Raw genomic sequence first — 19405 nt, forward strand, 5'->3', positions numbered from 1 at the left:
TTGAAGATGACACCACTGGGGACAATTGGTGTCATCTTCAATAAGCATTTCTCTCCCTTGTATTTTTAACTCTTTCTTGGGACTGACTTTTCCATGAGATGCAAACAAAATATAAAAAAATCCACTTATTTCCTCAATTTAGGAGATAACCGAACACAAGTTGTACAATATAAGGCTGCCTTTGGAGGAAAACCTTGTCATGGGAAATCTAGGAAAACAATCAATCGCGTAACAGCCATGCAGTTAATCTAATCCCACCGATGAAAAAATGCATACACTAAGACTAGCTTCCAATAAACACACTTCAAGTAAACAGCCAGTAGGCTCTGTATTTAGTATGCTAACATCGAGCACCACGTCCCTGCCTGGCTTGTCTTCTTGTTCTTCACGTTTTAAATGGGCTGGGGGGGGGGATCCTGTAAACAACTTAAAATGCAGAACAAGAATAACTAAAAAACGTGAATGGAGAAAAGAGGGAACAGAAGAAAAGAAATCGTATACAGGGAACTCAACATAAAGAGCTGTTTTATGAAAAAAAATAACAGGGAAGTAATCGGCACCCGTTGAAATGGAAGCCCCAGGGACCATTGCCAACTCTACAGAAATATTTCAATACCTGGTAACTGAATGATGATGCAACATTCCTAGTACCAAGGTTGAACAAGGTTTTATTAAAAAAAATATGTACAATTTAAAGAAGTTGAGTTATATTGCCCTAACAGCAGAAGTGATACAGACTGAAAACACTGTTGCAAAGTGTTTTCAATGACGGGGTTGACACACATACTACATCTCAAGTCAAGATAAGGTTAATAAGGAAATAGAGGCTACTATTTCCAACATCAACAAAAGGAGTGAAATAAAGCTGGGTACAAGTAGAAATTCTGTTTGGCCTCAGTATTAATGACTCATTTTAGATGTTGAGGCATCTGCATGTCCAAGATCGCCTCTTTCATGGACTGTATCCAGCCAACTCTATATGCAGACCACTCCTCTATTCTCCAATCCAAAATGGAGGAATGCCCAATTAGTAATAAAAAAACGTTTTGGCAGGCGGCTTAGAATCAAGTCCTAGGAGGATCTGGCTAAGAGTTGTAGCTGTGTGCTGGAAACGAGGTTTGTGAATGCTTGAACTTCAAACAGAAAAGTATGTGTACCTGATATTTGGATGCTGGAATACATTTTGAGTTGACAATTCAAGTACGTTTGGCATATTCATTGGAATCACAGAAATCAGGCACCCAGCATTGGTTGTGGAACTAAACCAAGGCTCAGGAGTTGTTAAAGATCTTCTCTGCTGTGGTCAAATCAGCTGAAAGGGATTGTTTGTTAAAAGGAGTAATGCGAACCATGGACTAGATCAACGAGGAGTGTTCAGTGATTAAAGTCCACTGCAATCCAGACATACTTTCAGGATCACGGCATTCTCTGCACAGACACCAATTCTGGGACTAACAGCGATTACAACGTTGCTTTTGAACTGTTCCAGATGCCCCCCTCTAGACCTCCCATCCGCCCCATTAAGGGACTATCTACGGAAGTGGGGAACCCATAAAGGGGTATTGTCTGGATTCTACCTGATACTGAAAGATCAACAATACTTCACCCTGCTGTCATTTTGTCTGTGAGAATGGTGGACAGACATACTGCAGATCACGTTTTCGGAGACAGACTGGGTGTCACAGATACAATCTGATGAAGGGTACCTCTCACAGGGCCACTGAAAGCACAAACAGCTCTCCTCCATGATTTTGCACAATGCCCAGCCATCATGAACCAACAATCCAGATGGCTAGCCATAGCACTAGCTTCAGCCAAGATCTGCCCCTTTAGACTTTGGAGATCGTCCGCATGCCCAACGTCGAACGTGTGATTCCAGGAAATGTACAAGGTATCTGCCTACGAACTGATTATTGACGGACTCACTGATCACTTTGATAAATTCCTGGTCACCTGGAGAGCCTCTCTCTGGGACACCTGACCCTTGTTCTATTCACAGTCTGGATCCATGTACTCTATCCATAGGTTCAGCACGCTGACCAGGAACCTCGCAGAATTACGTCCAAATTGAGGTCATATCACCTCCCTACTGTTAAATCTTTGAACAACATATTGAACGATCTATAGCTGAAGGAGATGACCAAACTGTAAGGCACTTTCTTGGTACCTCCTCAGTGTGCGACCTGGCAATCAGATGTACAATATTGCAAAGAGGTCGAGGAGCCATCCCTTTTGGCAAGATGCAGGTCAGCCATTTTATTGTGCTTACAGCCCCCCAATACGGACCTTAAGCCATGTTTCAGGAGAAACAGCTCTCCACCCTTCAATCCGGTCCCCAAAACACCGGCTGCAGGATGGGACGATTACCCATCCCTTACTGGACAGACGTAGGCCACATCAATGGTTATGATCACTCTTATCACTGGATTTTGTCCATCTCCCATGACCTCTTAGACCTCTCATGTCATGTTATACTTATAAGCTGTCACAAACCCTGGAAACTGGTTTAGGCAGTTTTATCATGTTGAGACGGAAGAACACAAGTGCTCTACCACTGGTGTGCAGTGTCCTAAAGCTAACAAGAACTGTCTCAGCAAAAATAGGGTGGTGAATGCAGTATTCTTTGTACTACCACACAAAAGATGGTAATCTCCTATAGAATGTTGATTTCTACAATTCTAGAATGGCAAGTGGAGGACCCTATGTCTTACATTCTCTTTTGTATTGATACTGCAAATACCAGGGACATACCATTGGCGTACAGAATGTAAATTGAAAGTGCTAAAAAGCATAATATAATAGCAATTAGACAACTTGTTTGCTGCTACACAAAGCAGAAAGGTGTGGAACGAGGATAGCATGGACATTGAGGTAATGCTGTATGCTTTTCCCCATTCTGTTGTGAGAAGCTTGGAATATTGTTATTTCATACCTCCCCCCAACATATCTATCAAGATAGTCTTGAGATAAAAGCAGAAGAAGGCAAACAAAAGCAATGCCAACTCGACACACCTTTTACAGTTTTACAGAACAGGTAATTTGCTGATAAGGGCGGTTAATGGGCAAACAAGGTTTTTTCAAACGAACCATAGGAATCTCGCTCGTAAGGATGTCAGTTCATTAAATCACACTGGAGCTAAGGCAGACAAGTAGGCTAGGCTGCATCATGCAGGCGACACACGGCTTAGCAGTGGGCAAAGCACACTGCATGTGCTGCCACTGTGGTCAGTGTTTTGGGCTAGTGAAGAGGACTGAGAGATAAAAAGCATGAGCTTTAGATTTAAGTTTATTGTTGTGTCTGGAATAAGGGCGTATATTTATGTGGCAACACTGCCTGCTCCTCCGCATTGTGCTTCAGCACTTCATCAAGGTCATTAATTTTGATACAAAGCCATCTATGATACCAGAGATTGGAATGTTGTGTTACCGGCAGTGCACCCCCTCACCCCACTACAATGAGGGTTTACAAACGATTATTTTTTTTCTTTACCAGCACTGAAGCAAACACGAAATGTTGCCCTACACATTGATGTAACTTTTTGATGTGTTTAGGAAAGTTCAATGAGTTTAGCACTGTGAATTACAGGAACTAATTCAGTTAGACCTCTTTTCGTGAAACAAGCTTTAAAAGCAACTGAAAACATTACATACGGCGGCTTACCCATGTTACAAATTATATATATATATATATATATATATATATATATATATATATATATATATGTTTTTTAAAGGAAATTCCTTAAAATATTAATGACTAACAGTAATAAAGGTTTGAGGTTACACATAAAGGCCTAATTATACCAAATTTAGAGAAGAGAAGACATCATACAAATATAAACAATTTTGAATTTAGGGGAGAGAAAGCAATTAGGTAGGTTAGACAGATGTATTTACATATACAAAAACAGAGCTAGATAGATAGATAGATAGATAGATAGATAGATAGATAGATAGATAAATAGATAGGATAGAACTGCAAGGTTGCACTGTGAAAGCACATCCAAGATTGTGAGTCCTAGTGTGGTGGCTGCATTGTAACGACTTGCGAGGTCCATGCTTGAGAGGCAACATCATACAACTGTTAACAGCATTTGCATAGCATGTGTCTACTACTTGAAACCGTGAGGCTAGCTCCAGACGGTTCTTGGATTTCTCTGTCCACCTAGTCTTGATGGGGTTTTTTGTAAAAAGGGCTCGCAGGTGCTCTAACACTCTCTTACCAACTGGTGTTGCTCATCTTTTTGAAAAATGTTGGGGTCTACTTAGGGAGTGCATGAGCACAGACACCCTCTCCTCTCCTTGTCTTTTTACACCTTCTGTGTGATGGGTCGCATTCGTTGTCTTTCTTTGAATAGCATCAAAGCATCTTTAAAAAATGAAAGATCAAATGTATGTCATACCACTAGCTGCCTTCTGTATCTTTCTGTTCTGCTCGGTAGATGTGTATCTATAGGTTGCTATAAGCTGCAGCTTGTTTTATGCCTGGCACTAACCATAATGTTCACATTACACTAGTCAATATTCATCTGTGCTAGTCCCCAGTGTTTATGGTCATCTCTAGAGGTTGAAGCTTTTTGTAGCAGTCTTGGCAAATGTCACCTTTGGACTACCTTCCCATCCACTCTTTGCTTCTCCTTCAACCATCAGAAGCTTCTCCAAATCCACTTGGTTGCTTCATATTGGTCTATGTTGCTCAGAATAATCCAGCGCCAGGAGAATTTTGGGTTGCAGTACGCTCTTATATAATAATGTAGTGTTCAAGGATTCATGTGCTTTGTACATCTCAAACAAGTCTTAATGGTCCCAATTTCTAAAAGGATTAAATTAGGGGGGAAACATTCTTGGTCCAGGCCTCCTTACCGTGGAATACTCAACCCTGAGGAATGAATCAGACTTTTTTCTCCCCAGGTACTTTAAAATACCCCTGGTCTTCTAGTGAAGCCCATCCCCTCACGTGGCGGCCTTTATTGGCATGCACTGATGTACAAGAGCTCATTACTTTACAGTACACTTTCCGCAAGCAATACAATACTATGAACCCCACCTCATGCTTGAGGCACTCCTGCTACAATGCAAATGTTGTCTGTTATTCTGCGGTGGAATAAGGTTCATGGTATTAAAACATTCTTGAAATCAAATACAGCTATGTCATATCAAAATCTCTAGCCGCCCTCAAACCTCTTGTGATTAATTAAAAAATGGGAGAGGGATTAAAGAAATGACTAAAAGTCTGGACTTGCCTACAGTCAATATGAATTGTTGTCCCCATGTTAGTTCTGCTAATCGATGGAAAACCCCTTAAAAGAATACTGATACGGTCATAAGGTGGAAGCACTGGCATCGCAATGTAACACATAACCAGGAGTGCAGCAAAAGGGAGGATGGCAGAGTTACCTAGATACTGCACACCTCTAACTCTCGCATCCGCACATGTCAGATTGGGAGAGGTGTCTGGAATTCAAGACAACCCAAGAGTAGTGATGGAGAGGAGGAGGACTTCGTATTGGTCGACAGGTAGCTGCCAAGCGCTCTCAAAACAAAAGCAATATTCGGTGGTTGGAAAGGATTGCTAAAGTCAAGCCATGGTCATCAGTCTAACTAGGGTAGGTGGAAGTAGTTCACTGGCACTACAGAGATTCAGTAAGAGTGGTATGTACTAAACATTTTGCAGACACTTTCACTGTATCCCTGCTCCCCTCACCGCTGTCATCCCTTTTCATCCATCTCATTGTTCCCTTGATCTTCATTCCTCTACTTCTGAAACTCTCTCTCTGGTCCCTCCCCTTCATCCTTGGCCTCTCTCTCTCTATAGCGAAGAGGAAAACATGCATTTTGTCAGTACCACTGACCTGTTCACATCAAACGCCTTCCATAGAAGTATGCCACAAATCAAACATAGATGTCTTACATTCTCTTCCCTTCTAAATAGTTAAAAATATTTTTTAAAGTGATTTTCAACCCAAAACAAATTAGTGTTTCCAGTGCACTTTCCCGCTTGTACTCTCAAATAAACAACAGCAAAGAGTTACAAGTGCAATGCATGGAACCTACTTTATCAAATCCAGGGCCAAAAAGCTCACTTGTGTGGCTAATCGTGTTGGCATCTGCCTCCTCTTTCCTGACTAAACCACAATGAGAGGGCGCCGGCCTCAAACTACATGCTGAACAGGCAAGTATTCCATGGTTGCTAAAGGCCATGTGACACAGATCTTGCGGAAGCTCAAGATAAACTCATGGTCCCCTCCAAGGACAGAACAAGCATTTACAATGCAATGGTTTTGCCTTTGTTAAAGTTAGAGCTATTGGCATTGCTCTTGACATTATTTTTATTTATGTTTTTTTAACATAAATAAATGGCATTGTCATTTACAATGCCACTAGCTTTATCTCTCGCAAATGACACACACAAACACACACAGAGCCCCCCCACACACACACACCCACACAGAGCCCCCCAAAGCCCCCCACACACACAGCCACACAAAGCTTCCTACACACACAGCCACACAAAGCTTCCCACACACACAGCCACACAAAGCTTCCCACACACACAGCCACACAAAGCTTCCCACACACACAGCCACACAGAGCCCTCCACCCACACAGCACAAGCAGGCAGCAGGGGCACACGGAGGCACAAGCAGGCATCAGGGGCACACGGAGGCACAAGCAGGCATCAGGGGCACACGGAGGCACAAGCAGGCAACAGGGGCACTCACTGGCACTCTGCACTCACTGTCACTCCGCACTCACTGTCACTCTGCACTCACTGTCACTGCACTCACTGTCACTGCACTCAGTCTGCACTCACTGTCACTCTGCACTCAGTCTGCACTCACTGTCACTCTGCACTCACTCAACAGTTTTATCATTTTGCTGATCCAAAGAACGATTTTTCATTGAATGGGGCGTGCCAAATAAATTAGATCTGATCACAGTGTATCAAAAACCTTACTCAAGTTAAGTTCAAATTGAGTTTAAAAGTTAATTGACAGAAGTGTTTCATTAGGTCAAAGTGATCAAAGTCCAGGAATACAACACAGTTTAAAATTCATACAGCCGATCTATTTTATATGGCGCTCCCCATTCAACAAAAACTTTTTTAGGATCAATAATATTACAAAACTGGTGATATTTTTGCATATCTTTTATTTGGTGACCGTTTGCAGAAAGTTAGTTAGCTGCAAGGCTCACAGAGTAGTCCTCGTTGTAAGGATTCATGACGGCCACATCTGACAGCTCCGAACCCAATTCTGAATGGAATGCATTGTTTTTCACCGTGTCTGCCAGTAGGTCAGGAAGGTTTTTAGACTGCAAGCAAATCCAATCAGTGGCCTCTGCAGAGCACAAAGAGTGTGACAATTGGAATTCTACTAGAAGGTGTGTGAAAGTGCTTCCCAGCTGTCAGAATATTAACAGTGCTAAGATAAATAAAATGCAGGGCTTATAGGGGAGTGGGTGGTTGTGTGTATGGTGATAAAGCAGACGTGATACATGTATGTGCAGGAGAAGGTGAAAAGACACAGCTGAAGAGGAAAGAGGACGCGAGAAATGTAGCTGGAAAATTTCATAGTGATTTGGAGAGAAAACAGGGCAAACGTGTCCATCACCATGAGGGTTGTATAAGAAAGACTAAAGGGGAGAACTGAGTGACCAGAGGCCTCTGTAATATTTAAGTCTCTTTTCAGAACTGAAACATCCAACTGAAATCACTCATGACAAAATCAGTGCTAGTTGTATAGGTGATACTGCTAACACGAACTGGCAAAACCGATAGCTTTGTCTTCCTTGTTTCCGCTATTCAGTTAAGCTTCTGTCGCTGGCAGGGACTCAGGTAGTGGCGCCCAGTGAAGGAAAGAACCCAAATCTGCTTGTTATTCCCCATTATTATTGAGGAAACTCATAATTAGTATAATTTATTTCATGCAATAAATAAACACCCTCAGGGGATTATTATTTATCAAGAACGATACATATTGAACCAAACTCCAGGCCATTGGAGAGAGTCCTTTGAGACCACCATGTTGCTTACTGCCCTGACTACGCATTCTGTTCCGCCCACTTTATTACTCCATTAACCATACCCTTTTTAGCACTATTCTAATTGTGGAATGCAAGGATTTGGGTACACATTCAGACTCACACTTTGTTGTACCCCCATGAACTACCCATTCTGTGCCGACCCCCCCCCCCCACAGCATTAGACTTGCAGCGTCTACCTACTCCTGCGCCTCGTTAACTAGCCATTCTGTACTCTGCAACCTTGTTACCTAGCCATGCAAACTAGACAGAGAGTTTGTCTCTCTATCTCCTTCTCCTTTGTACCTCTTTAAGCAGCCATTCTCCATCCTCCTGCCTCGGTATTCTAGGAGTAGGTTATCCTTGTCTTTTGGAATCCCATTACTCGGTTCCACAGGTCGTCTTCCCAGTCAGGTCCCGGGCCGGCAGCCAATCACAGCGCGGCCCGGGAATGATGTCACGGGGGTGTCCCGCAGTTCCGCCCCCGGCCTGCCTGGCTTCCTGGTCGCGGGCCGGGCGGCGACTGCAGAAGATTCATGGGCGTTCCCGAGAACAGGCTTTCGGCTGACGTAGCCAAAAGCCAAAAATTCTCGGGAACGCCCCCGAATCTGGTCCAGCATTGACGGACAGGCCCGTCTTCCAATGGCTAGCCTCCATTTATGGAGCTAGCCAATGAAAGACGGGGGCCGTTCCTGTCTCCCGTATTATATTCATTAGGTTTTCGCCTGCGCGAAAAAGATGCGCAGAGCGCATCTTTCGCCAGGCAAAACCTAAAAACGAAATGTACCCTTTTGATAAGCCCGGGGTTTTGGGCTGGTGAGGGAGGCTCAATCCAGAACAGACAGCCCGTGAAAAAGGGTGTATGTTGTTACGTTTCTAGATTCAAATCGTAGGACGTCTCAAATGCATCGGTTTGTCATTTTCATCTCGACTAAGATCGACATCGAATATTCATAAGCATAAAACATCAACACAATTCATACAAGAAGACAGCATCAGTACAAAGATAAGAAACCTTTAAAAAACTTGAAAAAGACTAGATCAAACCTGTCCATTGTGAAGGGACAGTATAAAAGGCAAAGCCACTCTTAAGAAGGTTATGTTACGTTTTAGAAACAGAAGTTGAAACCCAGTTGTGCATTGACTTTTTAGAGCTCCATACCAAACTCCGTGTTCAGAGATTTATTTACAAATGGAGATAACTTAGCCATGCGCCTGCATTAGCAAATAACGGGAGGTCATTAGATCTCAATAGCATGATTACACTCTAGAGCCTGGGTCCCAATATTACGTGGACGTAAGACAACATTTTATTTACTTCAGTCAGTTCTGCCTTTCTACTACGGCGGATTAGACTGAGACAACTGGTTCTTTCAAAGTAAAAACTCACTTGGGGCATTTGGTCTTTTAAGGTTGCTTTTAACCAGCAAAACCAAAAGGCCAGTTTAACAATTTGTTTGTGGTTAGGCCACAGACCTGAAGGGCATAAGTAAAATTTGTGTGATAGGAACACGACTCAATGAAGTGTTGATCTTCGCTCCAGTAGCACCGACTATTAATTGTCAATAAAGACCTGGGCCGGACTTGCCCTAGCGGGCACCGGGCAATCCCCCGGTGCACCGCACGGGTGGGGGCCGTTTTTGTTACAGGGCTGTTTTTGCAGCATAGCTGCAAAATCGGCCCTGTAACAAAATCGGACTAAAACCGGCCCTGGCAAAGTGCTCGGCGGCACCCCCAAGCCCAAGGGGTGCCGGCCGAGCACTTTACCAGGGCCGGTTTTGGTTCCCAGTCTGGCCCTGATAGAGACACCAGGGTGCATTAAAGGTCCATTGATGGTTAGGAAGCGGGTAACTCTATTGCACACCATTTGCCAGTTTCTTGGTATTCTGGCCGCATCTACATATAGCATGCCGTCTGCTGGTTGTAGCTCGCCTTGAAGGTCGGGCCTCTTGAAGAAATGGAGGGGAAAACTATCTTATGCAACCTCAGGGGCTTAAGTATTAGGTGCACCAAGCACAGTGGTGTCACAGCTGAGGCGTGCAAGGGTCGCGCTTCTCTCTAATTAGGACTATTTTTTTGCGAGGTGAGAGGAAGGGGTGATTTTCCATTTTATGCATTAGAACCCAGAGTACATAGCATTCTTGCCATGGCACTGGCCGTCTTGTCCTGCATAGGAAGAAGGTTGATTACTGTTTTGGCAATTTCCCAACATCGGAGACTCCAACATGGAGAAGCAGGAACAGGTCTTTTTGCCTTGTACTGATCTGTAGCAGAGTGTGTGTGTGGGTGTGACAACACACGTGCTTCAGATATGGTGTGCACATTCTGTCTTCAGTACTTATGCTGCTGTCTGCTAGTAGGTTCTTCAGGGCTCTGAAGGTGTTTTGGATCTTGTGAGTGTTTTCTGTTCAGTGACTTGTTTCAGTTCGTGTCTACCACTCCTATTGTGTGTTAGCCTATCCTTTCTGGACTGCCCAGTGTTGGGCTCCAATTTAGGTTAGCTCCAGCTGCTACAACTTTCCACACATCTGTGCGAGCGTGTCCTATGTTTTAGTTGCAAGCATTAGTGTCTTCTTGAATTTGAGTCCGACTCTTGAGTGCTAGTTCTTGGTTTGCCAGTTGCAGGCTCTTCTCAATGTCATGCCCTCTAAACTTCTGCCACACCTGGTGAGAGTAACGAGTGACTCTTAGAGTTCCATCACTGACTGCATTTAGGTACTGGTGTCAGTGCTTGTGCCACAGTTGGCTGATGCCCTGTACCACTCACTGCAAACATATGAATAAAGGCGTAATGCGCAGGATACACAAGACGGTGCATACAAGGTCAAGGAGGGACCATGGATTGAGAAAACAGAAGTTTGAAAGATGCTTTTTTGGCTCACAATTCTGCTTCAGATGTATTTACAACGCCAAACAACTAACCCCACAGTAGCGTTGGGAACTACCAGGAGGTAAGCCTGACGGTAGCAAATGCTGTGAGATGAAGCACATTTATGAGTTGGTATAAAGCGATCCGGGGAGCACCAACATATCAGCATAAGACTTCTGGACTGCAAAAGCCCACCTGATTGGCTGGGGGACCCACCTACATGTTATGTCGAGGGGTAACATCACCCGAATTGGACATTCTCAGGTGAAAGAAGGAGCTCTTAATATACCACTGACCTGTGTGTAGAAAAGGCATCTTTTGTACAGGGACAGCGGAAATATAGAACACATTTCTGCGAAGGAAGACATGTCTCCTAAAACTTGTCACTGATTAAGAAGCAGCAGCATCAAGCTCACCCAAAGAAATCTACATTTAACTAGATTTTGCCAACAGAGAACAGCACAGCTGTAAAGAACAGCCTAGGGCAGGCAATACATAATAACTGTCTATATAGTTGACAGCTGTGGCAAAGATGTGGAAATGTCACCTGACTCCAAGCTTGGATCTAATCCTCTGAAAGTCACCAGGCATGTACACACAAACTAGCATTCGTTTTGCAAAGAACTGATGTTAAATATACCAAGAAGTGTGAAATTAACAAAGCCGTCCTCAGCATTCTAATCTTTCTCACTCATCAAGTATGCATCCACGATAGGACCATCAACGATTGACCCCAACAATGCAGGATTGGAAATATCAAAGACAGAAAAAAGAGTGTGTGTGCACAATGCAACATACAAAGAGCCTCTATCCTTAACTACAGAGTGATCTACAAAATCTGGAGGCCTAATTTCACCTGCTGAGCAAGTAGACAGATGTGGGATGTCCCACGCATTTCTCTTCCAACCCTTGTCCCCATCTGCGTGCCCCGGCCTCTCTGTCCAGCCCCAGCTAGTTCTCCTATCCTTGCATGATTTTTCTGTGTTATTCTTTGTTGCTGATGCATCAATTGCTTCGATGTACTATTGAGACTTTTTTCGATAATATTCTTGCACAGTAGAGCGCACAGACACCTCTGAGTAGTTTCACTATAGAAAAAAGTAAATAAACAAGTCACTGACTAGACTGTGTGAGTAACATTCCCCATGTTACCGCCACAGTACACCCAGACACTGCCCCTCTGTGCTCAGCAGTGGCGTAACAAAGGCCCCCGAGCTCCAGGGGGCTCCCTCAGCACAGTACCCTGGCCTGAGCGCTCCCAAGTGAGTTCGGAGGGGGGCCCCTCTGTGTACTTTGCAGGGAGGGGCCTCAAGTTTTGATACGCCATTGGTGCTCAGTGTCCTGGAGGGCTTGACAGGCGGGCATAGCAGCAGGTTGCTAACATGCTGTGAGACAGAGAAACAGAGGAAACCTCCCTCCTTGGAGGTGACAACCCGATCTATTGTCAGTGGTTAGACTTATTTGTAAATGTCCAAAAGCGCAAACAATTACCCGAAGGTGTCAAGGCGCTGGGGGCCATGGGGAAGATTGAGCTATCGCCCAGAGTCACATGGTGCTGGGCTGATCTGCTGCCGGCGCCGGGGATCAAACCGTGAGCCCCGGGTTCCGGAGTCAGGCGCCTTGGCCGCTGTGCCACACCTCTTTCACTATTTCAAGCAGCCTCTCATCCATCACCTTTTGTGTGTTTGATGTAATGCCCTAAATTGTCTAGGTATGCCCAGATGTTGATCCAATGCTCACTGTCATTAAGTTGTGACTGGCTGATGAGCACAGGCATAGCTTCAGGTGGTGAGGTGTTACACCCCCCTAGTAAATGTCTTTTCTGATGAATAGTTGGGTACAGGTGCTTTTAGTCCGGTATGGTTGGATGCCTCTCGGATTTCATTTGGAATTTTAGCATGCACACACTGACAACAACAAAAAAACGCACACTCTGATCTGCTTTGAAAGTCCACAAAATGTTGTTTCTTTTACAAAACATTGTGATCCTCTCAATTGGTACTGCTATCAATCTGCATTCCTTTCCCTTTCCACTGCCCCTTAAGTCACTCTCACACAGCCGGCTTGTTCTATAATGTATTTCAACATTATATGCCGGCGTGACTTTTGGGAAATCTGATCTGCACCCTCACCCCAAATCTTACTGACCAAGCTACGCCTGGGCTGGTGAGCCCAACTAAGGCAAAACTGGTCCTGGGTTGCTTGCGTTCCGGTTCAGAGAGGACCTGGCTTGGCTATTCGGGCTGGACTTTTCCCGCTGGAGTAGGGTCAAGGCTGCTCTGCATATGGCCGAGTCCAAACTGAGGAGGCATGGTGAGCAAAAGGACGATGGGTTGGAATGCTACTCCGAGCAATTGCCAGAGGTTAGACTTATTGCAAGCAGCTCCCACCATTTGTGTCTTTCGCGCAACCCGTCAGTACCAAGGTTGGCTGGTCTGCAACTGAAAGGGTCAGTTCTTCAGTCACCACTTATAGTATCTATGCAACACTGCACATAACTGCCGCCAGCCCGCGTAGCCATGAAGGACTGTACAATTTCGCTGCTCGGTGGAAAGCATTTCCCTGGCTTTTGAGTTTTCTACTTATATTAACTAACTGCAGTACGCGTTAAACTAGACCTAGCATTACTTGTTAGAAATATTGGAAACTTTAATGTATATTTTACTATCTCGTAGAGCTGCATACGGAAACATTAACTGGTAGTGTAGAGACAGCGCCCAGGAGTGGCAGGGTAACATTAATACATGCAAGCGCTCATGCCTATGAATTAAATCTGTCAATCATGAAAGCACAAATACAATTCAAAGTTGTTCCTAACAAACCCCTCTCACCCCCACCATCCTCCCCAAAAATATTTGTTGCCACCACCAAAATCCTTAACATGACACTGATGTACAAATGTGAAATAGAAATAAATTCAGTGCAAGGTTTCTGAAATTGGACCAGGGAAGTGAGGGCGAAACACATGGAAAAATGCCAACCAAGCGCAGGTGTACAGTAAACATGCCAATGCATCTGCCCTGCAGTAATACTTTAAGGTACGTTTTTGTGTGAATGGAAATCGAGTGGTGTTGCAAAATTGCTGGTAAAACTCGAACCCGCTGAATCGACTAAAACATACACAGAAACAAAACACCCATCTGGTTACAAGCAACTCTGTAACGGTGGAAAAGCAGGTCGCAAAACTTTTATAGCAAGTGCTGAAGCCATCTAACATCTAAAAAGCCATCTACTCTTGACAGACCACTGTTGGGCGAGTGTCCCGAAGGTTATTTTCAGTTAAAAATAAACACACACATTTCCTGCTGTCCATCGCATGCCAAAGTAAAATTCAGGTTGGACCAGCATTCCTACGTCAGAGGACTCTCACACTGTGATACGTGGAAGGAGCTGCTTAGCGATTTGCACCTCTGCAGCAAACTTTACATACGTTCGTATCTGCACAGCCAACCTCTACTCTGTGTTGCCTTCACGACATATAAAAGACACGCACAACAAACAGCGCTGTTACCTTCAGCTGAGACTTTGAAACTTTTCCGCTCTTGTCGACGTCCAACGCGGTGAACGCGTGCCAGATGGGCTTCAGAAGCTCCGCTTTGAGGGCCATGTCTAGGGCGGAGGACGGAGGGCTCGGTCCCGATGCGGGTGTTCTCTGTCTCGCACCCTACTCTCCTCCCGAGAGTCTCCAGGAGTGAGCAGCCGAGGGCTCCGCTTCACACACTGCGCCTCTGTCTGCTGGCTGAGCCGTTCACCGCACCACGTGATCCAACTTCCTTTCCAAACCAATCAGAAGAGCGGTCTGCTCTTGGAAGCCGACCAGCGTTGCACAAGAGGCAGCAGGACTCTGTGGCACTTTACACGACGTTTACGTCATAACCTGACTGGTTTTAGACCTGGAGGGTAGTAACTCTAGTTCATGGCCTCATTTTGAAATGTTATGATGCAAATAGTTTACGTTCGTGCACTTCGACAAGTCCTGCAGCTCCACATTCTTTAAAAAACCATACACAAACATGTCTGAGGGTTTAAAGCATGCATTGTGACCACATCAGAATAACGTGCATCATGTGCACGTACACCAACAGTATTAGTTGCATCAGATACAGCTGCAAAGTGTGACACCAGCAGCACCACCTCCATCAAGTGGCTTGAAAATGTGACAGCAGCATTATTCCTGCAACGGGTGTTCATAGGTGTGATTGCAGCAGTTTCACCTGCATCAGGTGTTCCTATATGTGACAACAGCACTATTACCTGCAGCAGGTGTTCCTAGGTATGATTACAGCACTTGTACCTGTATCAGGTGTTCTAGATGTGACAGCAAACACTGTGTCCGGTGTTTCTAGGTGTGACAGCAACAGTACCACCTGCATCAGTTGCCATAGGTGTGACTGAAGCAATATTACCTACTCCTACTACTTAGATTTGTAGAGCAAAAACTTATCACCCGTGAGGGTATCCAGGCGCTGTCCATAGGCACAGGGAGATTAAGGGATTTGCCCAGAATCACAGGGTGTTGAGCCGATGCTCGAACCGGGATCCCACTTGCATCTAGTGTCCCTAGGTGAGACAGCAGCACTAATATGGAGCCAGAACTTACCGGTGCTGTGCTCTGGTTTTGGCAAAGCTTCTCCTGGGGTGGGGAGAGTTTTTTTGAGCTTTGTGATTGACTCTCCAAAAAAGCAGTACTAGAAGCAAAACTAAGTTTAGCGAACACACACTCCACATAGACAATCAGTTATTTTATGCAATGAGGGAACAAGAAGGGATATCTCTTTAAAGGAGCAGCAGCTTCAGGCTAATGAGCCTAAAGCTGACCAAGACATGGGGGATGATGAACCTAAAGGTAGATATTGGCATGGCTCTGATTTGAAACAATTTTTGGAAGAAATCAGAGAATATTTAAAAATTCCATCCCCTGATCTGAGCTATTTTCAGGTGGACTTTTTGCCACAAGCCCAGAAAAATGATTCCTTTTCGGTACATGTGACTGTACAGAATATCAGGGGCACCAAGCACAGGCCAGGAGGGCAGTGCTTCTTTCTGCAGCTTGAGTAGACGTTCGACTGCAGCTATCTCATAGCGAACAAAAGGTTTCTCAACGCGAGCCGTAGCAGCCATCCGTGACCGCTAGCGTTGAGAAACTGGGCCTTGTTTGTGGTCTGGAGTAAGATTTTCCTCACTTGTGCCAACGTAAATTTGGTGAGTGAGGTAAAAACTCACCTCTGCAGAACCAGGTTTTTCAAGACTCCACACACCACAGGGAGCGTTGAGTGGGAAAATCTCTGCTAACTCCACGAGCGGAGTGGAATTACACACACAGGCCAAATTATTTCACTCTCGAAGGGCCATAAAAAGATACACATTCACACGAAAACTAAACAAGAAAGGACATTTTAATTAACTTAGAATGGTACAGCTTGGCTTGTGTAACACAAAAGAGGGAAAACTAGAGGGCAGGCAGAAGACAGGACAATTTAATGTGATCCATTCTAAATTGAGGCCTACACTAACTATGGTGAACTTAATGTGAATATCTTACAGTGTATAAGTATGCCTGCTGCAGATGAATGTGAATATGTATGCAAAATCATTTAGAATTAACATCTTCATCAGTCCTAACATAAATCATTGTTTTTTGAGGATGTATATCCCCATCAGATACAATAGACAAAGAATTATATGGCTTTAAAAAAATGCTTATTCAGTATCACATTTTGGTGTTTGACAAGGAACTAATGCCAATTACGAGCTACAATTGTCAACAAAATTACAGATTTATGTGAGCAAAAAGGAGAAGATCCAATACTGGTTTTGGAAAGATGGAATTACAGGACCAATTATTCCCAGATGGACCTTCTGATGAACTATAGGTTGCGGCAGCTACGTCAGGAGCATGTATTGCTGAACTTAGGCATGTTTGGTAATGCTCCTGGAAACTGGATACAATTCATTGTACAGAATTGCCATTGTACCTGGTGCTTCTGACATCGAACCAAGTAACCCTAAAGCATTACTATATGATACATAACACGGAAATACCAATGGGGGTGGTGAGGGGGCTCAGAATAACGCCGTTTGTAGAAACCTGCAAAAAAGGCATTTAATTGGATCTGAAATCTCTTGGGTTCAGGCTATGGATTCAAGGTCAGAGAAAAATGTTCTAAAAATGTGATAAGGTGTACCACTTTGCCCGGGATCCAATGAAAAGAAAAGCAAGGTGAACTATTGCTACGAAATAGAGCCATAAGAATGGTCACAGAAGTGGAAATAGACCATTTAGAATGAGAACAGTTTTCAATCGAATTTACGACCTTGTGCGATCACTCTCACCAACATATACATTTTGGTACAAACACCAGCAGATACACTAATGCCCTGTATTAGTAGCCAAATCAATTTGATAAACTTAAGGCATCTTATGTGGATCAACGCTTCACTACAGGACCTGAATAGTACAATAAAGACTCTAGCAGTGGTCTGTCACAGCATACAAACGAACTCAATACATTCCTGGACGGAGTTCACAATAAAATTGACATCATTAATGTCTGGAGACCACAGCATAATACCAGGGAAGCTACATGTTGCTTCTTCACGGAAAGTGCAAGCATTGAAAAGAGAGCTAAGAAAAGCAGTTCGGAACTGTAAAACAACAGGCATGGATCAAGTCGCATGGGAAAGTGTACGTCCGCTGAGGAAAAATTACAAAAGAGTGTTATGGGAAGCGAAAAGAAAACGAAATGAGATGTACTGGGCAAAACTAATGTTCAGTGCTAAACAAACCAACTCAATCTCTTTTTGGGAAATAGTTAACCACATGAGCAGGCCAACAAAAGCCTCAAACAGCTCGAACGTCCACGAGAAAGACGGGATAGAATTCCTGGTCAGAAGATTCGAGGGGGACATATTGCCTGAATCTTAACGGTTTCTGCAACTGGAACAATCCTCCACTCATGTAAATGGTGCAAGGATTGAAACAATGGTTAACCTGGGGATAGCAAAAAAAAGCAACCTACTTGCAGATAATGCATAATCTCCAACGTTCTCAGCTGAAAACGTGATAAACATAATAGGCAAAGGAAGAAGCAATGGTGCACCAGGACCAAATGCCATTCTGCAGGCCATTTTCAAATGGGATACAACATTCTTGGGTAACCACATATCTACTCTATTTAAAGAGGCAGAATTACTAGGCTGTTTGCCATTTACCTTGCTAGGTTCAATATTTAACCCAATCTTCAAAGGCGAAGATCGATCAAATCCGACAAGTTACAGGATCTTAGCACTATTTGAGAACATTACAATCACACCCTGCGACTGGTCGGACCACCACATAATTACCTTTGAAATTCTGCTCAGAAAATCTAGATCATCTACATAAGCTATTAAACCCAAAAAGTGGTCTAGGGACACCAGAGGAATTAATATGGAAAATTTAGCGGCACAATGCAATACTGATCTGCAGACACCCATGAGTATGAATGACGTCAGCGACCTCATGCTACACTACAACAAAACAATGTCCAGCATCATTGAGGACATAGCCCCGCTAAAATTAAAAAGGGTCTCAGACAAAGACAAAAACCCATGGTTCAATGGTGCCTTAAATGAAGAAAGAAGATCACTGAGATTAGCGGAACGTAAATGGCGTCAACACCCCTCTTCACCCCAGCTAACCTTACTGAGACAATCCAGGAAAGCATATAATAAAAGCATTATTAAATCTAAAAAAGAATTCTTCAGGAAAGAACTGGATAACGCAATAAATAGACCAAGGAAACTCTTCGATCTACTTAAAGATCAATCAAACAAGGCTGCCAAAATGGCGCCAGTCACTGCCAAAACTAACTTAAACAGCAAAGACTTCTCGATCTTCTTTACAAACAAAGCCAACTCATTGGAGAGGGAACTCAAAAAAGCGGCGGAAGACATTGAAGTGGAGAAGGACCGGGGAGATAGGGTGATAGATGAACTAAATGCAACCGATCCTAAAAATAATGCCAGATGGTCAGATTTTACACAGGTCAGCGAATTAGACATTTCAAAGATCATGGCGACATCAAAACCTAACAATCATTAAAACGATACCCTTCTGGCGAAATGCTGGTCCTCAATAAATCACCTGCTAATCCCGGCCTGGTCTAAGATCATCAATGCCTCGTTATCTCAAGGTCAAATACCGGCATGCTTAAAAACAGGATAAGTCATCCCACTCCTAAAAAAACTGACTGAGAACCCCTTAGATGCGAACAACTTTAGACCATTAACCAATATTCCAATGTTGGCTAAAAATCTGGAAAAATGTGTCCAAAGTCAATTGAGCCTACACATCTCGGAATTCAAACTCCTAAACGACTGCCAATCCGGGTTCCGCCCAAATCATAGTACAGAAACTGTGATTCTGCACATAGTAGATGACGCTTTACTGGCCCTGGACCAGAAGGAAACATGCCTCCTAATCTTATTGGACCTGTCATCAGCTTTTGACACGGCCTATATACTTGATCGACT

General features: G+C 43.9%; 1 protein-coding gene across 1 annotated transcript in view; it reads right to left on the reverse strand.

Annotated features, from left to right (window-relative positions):
- Window positions 1-14670, reverse strand: part of SWAP70 (switching B cell complex subunit SWAP70) — a 367323-nt gene extending 352653 nt beyond the window's left edge. The window contains exon 1 of the mRNA XM_086955967.1: window positions 14403-14670. Coding sequence (XP_086812093.1) covers window positions 14403-14498 — 96 coding nt within the window. The 5' untranslated portion in view covers window positions 14499-14670. The remainder of the gene's footprint in view (window positions 1-14402) is intronic.
- Window positions 14671-19405: the final 4735 nt, after the last annotated feature.

The sequence above is a fragment of the Lissotriton vulgaris genome, chromosome 2_1 (genome assembly GCF_964263255.1).
Source record: "Lissotriton vulgaris chromosome 2_1, aLisVul1.2, whole genome shotgun sequence".
In the NCBI taxonomy this organism is placed as follows: domain Eukaryota; kingdom Metazoa; phylum Chordata; class Amphibia; order Caudata; family Salamandridae; genus Lissotriton; species Lissotriton vulgaris.